Source organism: Vollenhovia emeryi, unplaced genomic scaffold, assembly GCF_000949405.1.
Source record: "Vollenhovia emeryi isolate VEMERY1.0 unplaced genomic scaffold, V.emery_V1.0 DF939138.1, whole genome shotgun sequence".
NCBI lineage: Eukaryota > Metazoa > Arthropoda > Insecta > Hymenoptera > Formicidae > Vollenhovia > Vollenhovia emeryi.
Genome location: NW_011967228.1, coordinates 2,175,167 through 2,186,494, shown reverse-complemented (window position 1 = coordinate 2,186,494; position 11,328 = coordinate 2,175,167). Strand labels below are relative to the sequence as shown.

General features: G+C 43.9%; 1 protein-coding gene across 1 annotated transcript in view; it reads left to right on the top strand.

The window, feature by feature from the left end:
- Positions 1-2,348, top strand: part of LOC105567425 — a 262,739-nt gene extending 260,391 nt beyond the window's left edge. Inside the window, exon 10 of the mRNA XM_012022289.1 lies at positions 2,205-2,348. Coding sequence (XP_011877679.1) covers positions 2,205-2,348 — 144 coding nt within the window. The remainder of the gene's footprint in view (positions 1-2,204) is intronic.
- Positions 2,349-11,328: the final 8,980 nt, after the last annotated feature.

Here is an 11,328-nt window from a genome sequence, read left to right as displayed (position 1 = left end):
AAAAAGCTACGTGTACTTGAAAATTATTAAGGTTATTACTTAAGGAAGGGAAGCTTGTCGATGATTGTTATCTCATTTTAGATTATCGATGTAATTAAGGTGGAAAATTTCTCGCGTGATAATTACGAAGAATGGAAGAATAAACAATTTCATCTGTAGCAGGAAGCACAATAATTTCTTGCCCCGCTAAGTAAGTTTATTATCGTGCCGCTGGAAAAATTGACGAAAATTTTTATAGATGAGCTCTTAATGAAATTATCCATTGTTTCGCAAAAAGTCATCCTTCTTTGTTACGCCTCGGTAACATTCTTCACAAAAATATCGGTCAGAGGTAAATTTATCAGCGAGCATCCATCTTCGTTCTCAATCGCGAAACTGCGGAGCAAAAATTGTGTAATTTTTGCCGTATTCGTCGGACGTAAAGGGGAGCGTAAAAGGTAAATGAGCGAGAAGGAGACGAAGCTGGAAATACGAGGAGGAGGACGATAAAACTATTAAGCAAATCCCAATCGAAATTTAATAGCGGGACTGCAGCGTGCGTCGGGCGACATAAAATAATTGAGTCAAATATGAAAATGCCGTAGCGAACGGAGCGACGGGAGATTGCCGAAAAGAGAAAAATTGATAGAATTATTGAAACAAAGGCCGCGGGCCTTCGGAGCCGATCCTCGAGGACGCAAACACGCGAATTAATTTGCCCGCGACGCGTTTTTTTTTCGTGCTGCCGGAAGGACACCGGTCCCTAGGCTGAAAACTCAATGGGGACGGAAAACTCTGTAGCCGCATAACGAACCGATCTAACCGGGCCTGGGAGAAAACGCGCTGCGAAGTCGGACAAAGAGGAGCCGGAAAAAGAGAGAAGGGGCACTGGGCACAATGAAGTATGAAAAAAAACGCGTGCCAAAAATTCCATCTCGTTGGACGCGCCATTTTTACGCGTTGCCGCCCTTGGGGAATTGAATTTCTATCGGGCGCCGCGCTTGATCGTTCCGACGAATTATTTGTCGTTCTGACTTTCGTCGACACGGCGACATCCGTTTTCCTTTTTTGTTTCGTCCTTTTTTTTCATATATATATATATATTTTTTTTTCGGAGGCGGGCGAGCTCGTATCGCAGTTGTTTCAGAGCCCATTGTTTCTCTATACGAAGTTTGAGCGACCCGCTAACGCCGTAACCGCGGCAAAGTTATGCGAAACGAACAGATTTGTTATCCGCAAAGAACACGGGCTTTCGTTTTGAAACAGATTTTCTACCAGCCGTGCGCTCGTTCTAGAATTTAGTTTTTTCGTGTTTAACAAAATCACTTATTATTTTATTATTCAAATCGCAGCGTGTCGCTGTTATTTCTTCTTTCGATTAATCAAAAGTATTATCATCTAAATTATGGCAAGACGCCCGAATCGATTCGGTCGTAATTTTTAGTCAGTCGCGAGTTCACCTTTTTAAATAAATAATTGGGACAGCAATAACAATTAAGCTGGCAATGCGGGTAATAGTTTGCATTATGTAAAGTTGAAATTCAAATTGGCTTTATTAGCGGCGGGGCCCGACAATGCCGATGTCGAGCTAATGATAATTTTAGGATAGAAATTTCGCGTACAGCGTGCAAGCTATTCACTCACCGCGTTCCAGGCGAGATGACGACACGTGAGTTCATCAGAAAAGTTCTCAGTCGCGACATTGTCGACATTGAGAGGCGGTCGTGAGAAAAGGAGCTCGTGCGCCGGGAGACGTCTCCCGGGGGGGGGCGTCGGTTTGCTTTTCGCGCAGAAAAAAAGGATCGAGTAGCGAAAAAAGACGGCGGGGAGGAAAGGAGGAGGAGGAGGAGGAGGAGGAGGAGGAGGAGGAGGGTGACAGTCGTCTCTCACTTTCGTGAGATATTAAATTGCGAATTGAGGAAACGAAAGGAGAGAGAAAGAGAGAGAAAGAGAGAGAAGGGGAGAGAGAGAGAGCGCCGGTGAATACCGCCGCGATATGCATTATACAATGGACGCTCGTTTTTCACGCTTAATCTCATTAAACTCCACCGTTCCGCCGCCGCTCCCGCTGGGTATTGCCCGTTATAGAAGTAGAAAATCAAATCTGCGAAAATATACGCACGCCCGCGATGCGATGCAACGAACACGCCGCCGCGTATAAATACAGACGGGCTAACGCGATTATTGTGTCGTGCCGATAATCCTTAATGCATTCGTTAATGCAGAAGTCGGCGGGCGCGTTTCGTGCTGGCGCGGGTTCCGAGGTGCCAGCCGTAAAAAGGTATCCCGGCACCGAGTGGATAATGGAAAACGCGATTATGGAAAAGCGCCGACATCGACGGCCGTCAAATGCGGACAGATATGTATGAGCGGCCGGGGAACGTTTCGATTCGTCCTCTTGGTCGATCCTCCGCGCTACGGGAGGAAATAGAAACGCGTGCCCTCTTCCCAAAAGAGAGAAACAGATAAAAATGCCTTCCCCCCTCTCTCTCTTTCGTTGGAAAGATCTCAAAAAGCGTAAGAACGGACGCGTTAAGGTCATCGCGTCTAACAGCCGGAAACCGGGATTAAAGTCGCGAAGAAATAATTTCTGCGTCGGAGGAGCCTGGGCGTTTTCACGGTAGTTCGATCAGGGGGACCTCGTTCCACGGCAAGCCTCTCTTCCCGGAGGTACAGCGGCCTTTCACGAACGCGGAATAAACGTCGGTGGCGGGGTTAGCATTCGCGTCTTTGAACTTGACACGGGTCACCTGACTCCCGCTAGTCTCTTCCTTCGCCAACGTCCTACCCTCCCCGGGCTTCCTCTCCTTGGTGAACTTCACTCGGCTGCGAGTTAACGGTGCGAGTCGTGGAATCTCCCCTTTGCGATCCTCCCCTTTAGGATTTTTTTGGAATATTATCACGTGGCATTTATTGATTATTTTTTATGGCGATGGCCGAACCTTTAGCTGAAGACACCGATCAAAAGAATAATATCACAATTAGAGAGAGAGAGAGAGAGAGGGGGGGGGATGTGATAATATTTCAAAAAAATTTATATTACACTTGAAACCTCTGATTAACATTTAACCATAGAATGAAAAACCGGACCTAAATGAGCTATACCTATTGTGATAAATAAAATCGGTCTAAACTTTTCCTACAATGCATAAAATTATCTGAGATGTATATGCACATATTTTAGGATAACGCATTGCGAATCTTGAACTTGTCACAGATTAATGGATTGCACGAATCCCGTGTTTACTTTCCTCTCCATCTCTTTGTCCAGTTTTAATGAACCCCGTTCCGCTCGAAACTATAACCGCAACTTGCCGCACTCTCCGAGTTCTCCGATACACTCCTTCTTCACCGAAAGTTTCGGTAAGTTCATGATCTAGCGCGACTGTTCCGCTCGAGAACGATTCTTCTCGGTTCGCTGGCGAAGTTGCGCTTACAATTAGTGAGGAGCAGCCGGAATAATCGGAAGCTAATTCAGAAACTGCCGCGGAATGACGATAATTAACTCGAAGGAGAGAGAAAGGGCGGGGAAAGACGGCGGTCGTTTGGTAAAATCTCGGGTGATAAATCCGGCGCGTGTCGTTCGGGACTCAAAATGGGCCTTACCCTTCTTTTATCTCCTCGATTCTTTGCGGCTGTTTTGTAATTCCGCCGCGTATCGCCGGTACACCATCCTAGTGTTTTATAATACAGAGCGCCGATCCTCGCCGGACGGTTCTCTTTATTTCTCTATTATGTCCGTTCTGTTTCCTTCGCTTCCTTGTTTTTCCCCCGGCCGGCACTTCAGATTTTCTCCGGTTCGTTCGGCTTCATGAAACTTTTATTACGAGGCAACGTTGTTTCTTACAGCGGTACTTTGATCATTTTAAATCGTAGTACAAGTACATCCAGATTAAACGAAAGAAGCCGCGCGCGTTTATCTTCTGGATGAGAAAGAGAGAGAGAGAGTGAGTGAGGAAAAGAGGGTGAAAAAGAACCAGGCGATGCAACAAAAAGGAAACATCGTTTTCATTTGAGTGTCTTCCTGATTGGACTATGCCAGTCTACTAATTGATATCTACTTTGCGTTGCGTGCAACGAGTGGTTGTTTCGCAGCCAAATTAATTAAGTCGAATCGATACAATGTAGCTGGAATAATAAATGACGAATTGACAACCGTTGCGGCGTGCGGCGAAATCCGATGGAACGGGAAATTTTAAATCATAATATTAAATTGGGCTGTATTAATTAATGAAAGAACACTCACTCGGCGCAATTAATAAAATCACTTCGTGAAAAACATGAATTGGCCAAGTTGGCTTATTATTGCGCCGCGTTCGAGAAATACGCAACGTATTATGCAAGTAATTTTATCTTCCAAAAGGGGCGCGCTCGCGCGCGCTCATTTCCGCACACTCGGGTAAATTTAATAAAAGCGAGATTAATGAAAAACGGTATGCCCCTTTTCATCAACTCGTAGCATTTATAATGCTCTTACATCCAATAACGTTGATGCCTAATTCAGTCTGAAAATTGTTGAATCTCAAGTGGGAGCGGCTCTGGAAACAACTTTTAGGCAATTTTCCGATTTTGTTGGCGAGTTGCCACGGTAAATTTTCTAAAACGTCACGGAAAAGGACTTCGCGATGAGAAATTCGGGACTATCGCCGCATGTTTCCAATCTTGTCCGACCTGCAATTGGTTTACTCTTAGTTTTGACATTAAAGAGAAAAAAAATCGCCAGTAGAGGGAAGCAAAGGGGAGGAAAATAAAAACTTTCCTCCGTGCCTCTGTCCTCCCACGTTTGCCGGAACGCATGTTAATCGTCAACGGCAAGTTTTGTTATTAACTCGTAACGTTTGTCCCCCTTTGGCTCGCCGCAGCCTTCTGTTTATTCCAGTTTCTAACGAGGTACACGGTCACGCAGGTATTTCGATTAGTTCGATGAATTTTGCGGGATATTTCACGAGGACGAGGCGACCGCACACCGGGTTATACCTAACGGTTTAATATTCGCGACACAAAATTATGTCGGCGGCTACGTTCGACGGAATCAGGTTGAAATGTTGCCCGGCCAATAATAATCAAGCCGGTAACGATCGACGTTCTGCCGCGCACTCAGGTTTAATTACACCAGTTGTCATCCGTGTTTACTCACGGAGATACGTGCGTTTCGCTCCGATAAAACGCCAGTGACGGCGACGGAGAATATTTCCGAACTGCTGCGCGGCGTTTATTTGTAGAATAGCGTCGCACGCTGCGATACGCTGCGCGGAATTGACGGACCATTTTTCTGCATAGCTGCACGAGATTTCCGCTCTATTGCGAGAATCTCGATGGAATCTCTCTCTTTCTCCCCCCCCCCCCTCCCCTCCCCCACCCGCGCCGCCCTCCTTCGCTCGGTGGAAAGTGCAAGCGATAATAAACGGAATAATGAATCAGTGTACGATAATTTAAGTGAACGAGCTAAATCGAGAGCGTTGAATACGATTGGTTAATTAATCAAGTTCAGTCCTACATGCGGCCATTGTATTTTCGATTTTCGCGTTTAATGCCCCGGTCATTAGCAAAATCAATTCTCGAGCGCAGCAAAATGATAGAAAATTCATAATGTGGATAATAATAAATGATGCGAGGTAATGCTCCGCGAATGTCGAAGGCTCGTCGAATCTTTTTTCCGACGCGAAACGGCGCTCGCGTGGAGTCTCCGCCCCCCCCCCCTCCATATTGAAAAATCCCCAGATTTCCCTTCCGCAAACGTTTGTCCATCGTTGAAATTCTCGAGACAGGACTGGTTAAAATTACATCGCGAAAGTTGCCCCCGTTTCTTTATGCCGAATATAGAATTTACTTCGCCGCACGTTGAATATCAGTTGTTATTTCTCCGCGCGAGATGATGATAATCCGCTTAACGTATTTCGGCGCGACGACGCTTCGCCGCGAAGACGAAATGTTCTCGAACGAACCCGTCCCGATCGAGGATGATTTATTTTACAAATACAGCCGTAATTTATCGAATGACGCAAACGGATCCCTCGAATCTTCCGATCTACCTCTTTTTTTCTCCCCCCCCCCTCCCCCCCAGCGAAGACGAACGCGCACGGTTGTTTCGAGAAGGGTCTCGCTTACCCTTCCGCCCCCTTCCTGTCCTCCTTTACCGTGTACTCCCTTCGCCGCCATCCACCCTGCCAAAAGTTATTTCCGCTGGAAATTTATCGCTCTGGCGAGAATCGAGGCGTCATTTCCGGGCGAACGAAACAAAGAGAGCGCCGCGCCGATCTCGCTCTTCGTTCGAAGAATAATTGGCGCCCACTTTTATCGCCTTTCTCTTTAGCCCCCACCTCCCGCCCGCTCGAGATAAAAGTATCGCGAAACTCGCGAATGTAAATCGTCAGCTAAAAGTACGTGACGTATCGGCGTATCTATCTTGCGCCGTGGAGAAAAACGCGCGGAAGACAAGCGCGGTCGTACTCTTATTTACAAACTTCTCCCCTGGTCGATACATTCGATTTAACTTCCGGCGACGATAAGCACAGGATACGCGCGCGGCTCGACTCTTCCCGAACGTGCATGTATAATGAGATATGAGATTTCACTCACTTTTTAACAAACGTTCGTTCCTCGATAAGAAGTGAAACTTCAGTCGCTTCGATACGGAGCCCACAGACAAAATTTCCGGATCCAATGCTATTACACTTCGATGTATCATAAAATAGGATCGATATAGCGCCAATCATATTTATATAATCATTTATTATAGAGAGAGGAACATTTTAATCTAAAAGTTCTAAAACCTAGAATCGTGTTCTGTCGATTATCGCGGTGCCAACTTCGTGCGTTGTAAGATGGAGGGAAGATTTATTCTAGCCGCAAGAATATGTCAGTCCGTTTTAATTCGATAGAGGAGAATAAGAATTATTGATTTTATTTTGATATCGTCTTATTTTTTTACTAAATGAGGTTGTGAGAAATATAAATGCGTCAAGACTATTGTCTGTCCCGGTAACAGAAATCCTTTCCGAGGGTGCGTAGCCGCGGCCGAGAGGAGAGCCCGTGCTTCGAACAGGTCGAGGCAACGGGAGCGCGAACGTATCTTTGCACAGGATTTTCGTCGTTAGCGGGGGAGAAAAAAGGATGGCAACGATATTCGCTAATTAAGAATCAATGCGCGAGACGTATTTAGATTACGATCGCGGAACATCCCCATGGCGGTTACGTCATTCTCGTTGCCGCATGATGGTGCAAAACGAACGAAACCCCCGTGAATGCCGCAGGAGCATGAACGAGGCAAACTAAGCACGCGATAACGGGGCGAAATTTCCGATCCGTTTCCCTCGTCCTCGAGATCGATCGTTAGGGGCGGCCGTTTCGTTCCCTGAAAAGGGTCTACGCCGTGGGCAGGGGCGGAGGGCGCGGGCCGGGTAGAAAGCAAAATCGAGGGAGGCAGCACTCGACCGATTAATTAAAAACTTGGTACTGCCGTGTCAAGAAGCACGCTCTCCGCCAGGAAACGACACGGATGTGACAGGATAATGCCGCGGTGACTAAGCGGTGCCGGTTTGCCCGCGGGACTTTTCGGGTCAAAACTGGCGTCATAATAAGACAATGTGAAAGGGAGACGGGGCTGACGCGACGCACACACGATTGACGCGATTTGTTGTATTGCATTCTCTTTGGGTAACAAACGAGAGGGGGGGAGGAGGGAGAGAGAGGCCACGTTTCGTTATTAAATTCCACCTTTGGATTCGACTGCAGATTCGAATACTTAAAAATCTTGAAACACTCCACTGGCGCTAAATGATTCCACGGTTTGCACGTTCGGTTTGCGAATTTTTTCGAATTACATGGAGTATTTGAATTGACGAAATATTCTTTCAAATAAATTCTCTATAAATCGAAATTGCATTGAAAAAGTGATTTCAGTCGCGCAAAAATATAAAGCGATATGCGGGTTTGAAAATTTTTTTTTAGGTCAGGAAGCAATTTGACAACAAAATCGTTAATATTTTTGCATAAAAACATAACTTTATGCGAATAAAAGGTCGATCTGGTATGCAAATATCAGCGGGGCTCCAGGCTGCCCCAATTTTATTTCTGCCGTTGCGATTCCGAGTCGCGATACCGCGTAGATTTAGCAATGTTTGTTAAAGATGAGTGAGGTCGTGGAACCTAATGGCCACCATTGGGACGGCGCGCGGGTAGGTAATTGTCGCGATTAATTATTCTGCGATTTTCTTTATTCCGAAAGCGGATCGGATAGCTAGTTCGGTTCAGGCTAGCGGAAGTCGGAAAGCTGCGCTGGGTAATTTAGTGCTTGCGGTTGATATCGATTATCGAATGCGCGACTCGTTGCCAATAAGTATTTGCGCCGCGGGACATAAATATATCGCTCGCAACGAAAAGCTGTGATTTGAGACACAGCAAAATATCGGTCAGCTAAATATCGCGATATCAAATTTATCTCGATGTTCAATGTAAAAGAATTTCTTTTCTCCTGATTCCCCTCGCCGTTGACGCACAAGAGAAATCTTAGGAAATTTATCTGGCTTTCACTTGTAATAGATTATTTTACTACGACAAAACATATTTTCGAATTGATACAAGCGCATCTGCGGGGTACAAATACGCTCCGTACAGTTACATCCTTAGAGACAGCCAGACGCTATGAAACTTCATTGTTACGCGATTCTCAGAGTAGATTAGCACATAAGGAGATAAGGAAGGATACGTTCCCTTATATGCGTACCTCTAATTTGCGATTTGCGACATGTTACACAGATAACATCCAGTAACGTTAAAGCAGACCGAGCTCCGCTGATGCAAAATATGAAATACTATATAATAAAGAAACATGCATTATTCTTTTATTTGTTTTCGAGATATCACAAATTTCATCATTATTATCAGAAAATATTAAGCAAAAAATAGTAAGGAAGGATACGTTCCCTTATACATGTATGTGTACCTCTAATTAGCGATTTGCGACATGTTACACAGATAACATCCAGTAACGTTAAAGCAGACCGAGCTCGTTGATGCAAAATATGAAATGCTATGTAATGAAGAAACATGCATTATTCCTTTATTTGTTTTCGAGATATCATAATTTTCATCATTATCGTCAGAAAATGTTAAACAAAAGGTATTAAACTACCAAAATTCAGATTGTGAATTTTAAACACTTTGTACACGCCACTTAAACGCGCTTTATTATTGAGAAATCTATGATATTCTGACTAGCGGCAAAGCCTTGCAGCATAAATAACGATCAGTACAATCTGCGACTCGCCCTTCTGATCGAACACAAAGGAATCGAGATGGACCAAAGGGACTCCCAACCTCTCCTCGATAACTCGCCCTTAGCGTCGTCCTTTTAGGCAGGTCCTTCGTGCCGGGAATCGCCTAACGAGTCGGAAAAATCAAGTCGCCTTCGCCGAGGCCGAACGTCGCTTTTACGTTGCCGTAAAATCGTGTCTAATTAACCGTAAAAATAACGAGATTTTTGCGATATCGTCGCAAACTACCGTTGCGATCGATTCATAAAATTCGGGAAAATGCAAAATAGAGCAGTAATATAAAAGTAGAATTCTTATTCTTGAAGCAAGAATAGAAATGAGACTGCGATTGATTTCTTGGTAAATAATTAAACCGAGACTTTCATTTATATGTACGTCTCTTTGCCGCCGCCCCTCCCCCCCCCCCTCCGCCCCTAAGTATTTTCCTATTTTTATAATTAAGTTGCGAGTAAATAAAATAAAACAGTATCGTTGTTAAAGCGGATCTGCTTGAGACTTAATTAGAAAGTGAGATCCTGTTACTTTTGTAACAGAATCTTGCTTTCTAATTAAGAGCAAGTAAATGTAAATTTTTCCGACTCCTTTTACCCAAACTTTTCCAACTCTTTCGACGTTAAATAGCAATTAAACCTTCCGCTGTATTTTCCCTGCAGGATAATCGGTACATTCCTTTTTCCTTCTCCACTTTCGCAAGCGTCGTGCTTTCAATTAACCCGCGGCATATTGTCATGTAAGACATACAAAAATGGACTCGATTGTTAGCTTACTGAGTTTTGAAGACTCGGTATCGAGATAAAACGATAATGCAAGCTGATCGGGCCAGGGGAGAGCGGGACCCTTGGCTCGAGGGTGCGTCGTCAGATTTGTCTCGTTAAAGCTCGCATTGTGTCTGCCTACAGTCGATTTACGCTCCTCTCGTTATAGCCATTCGCTGTCTTCCGTTCTTTCTTGGGCCTTCTAAGATGCTCCTGGCATTCTTCTTCTCCTTTATCCCCTACGATCTAATGAGCTTCCATTGAGACCACAATGCGTTTCCGTTGTTTGTTTATGATTGGCGGTATTTATTGTGGCTTACACGTTATACGCGTGTATAAAGAGAAAACTACGTGAAAACGGAAAATTTTAGAATGTTAAATATATGCGCGTATGTAAAAATTTAGAATTTATAATAACCGAAGTGTAAAATGTACGACAAGATTGACATGATATTGGTACGTTTAAAAAATGCACTGTAAAATTTTACACGAAAGTGTTACAGAGAATGACTTTTGCGTTTATTTCTCGAGTAAGCTGTGTAACTGCTTTAAATGAACTAGAACTTTGGAAAGACGATTAACCCAAGTCCTATAAATTTGGAACCATTATATAACATTTTCAACTATCTTAGGATACATAAGAGATATAATGTGATTATGTGAACTCCCTGAATAGACTCGGACATCCGTGGCTCTTTTCAAAACTTTTTTCCTCTCCCCGGTTTTAAAATATACCGTACTTTCTCACTAACAAGAAAGTATCATTAGCAGGGATCGATAACCTTCGTCGAGCTTCTTGTCCCAACTTCTAAAGTTACGGCATTTAAAATTCCGTTTAAGACTCGACTTCAAAGTTTCTTCTTAGGCCGTAGAAATTACGAGCATATCGGTACTTTACTTTCGCAGATAGGATCATTAATTTACAGCAACTCTTTTTATCTGCGATGCTATTTGCGTTCATTAGTGTTTATGTATTTTCACGCATATGCCACTCGTAATATTAATAATAGTAATAGTAATATTGTACGTAATGTGCGTTTATAATTTTACCATATTCATACAAAATTTCAGTGGCCAGTTTCCGAATGTCCCGGCAAAAAGTATCGTTCGAGGTACACGATAAATGTTCATATGTTTTTATACGTTCATCGTGCTGCCATTTTTCATTTCTTGCACATGTCGTGCATTAAATTAACTCCTTTATCGTAAATATAAAACGTAGTCGTAAATCGAGTTATACGACAGCGTTATATTAATGTTTCAAATGAAGCAAGGGTGATATTTCATGTCATTAATAATACTGCAAAATTTATTCTTGT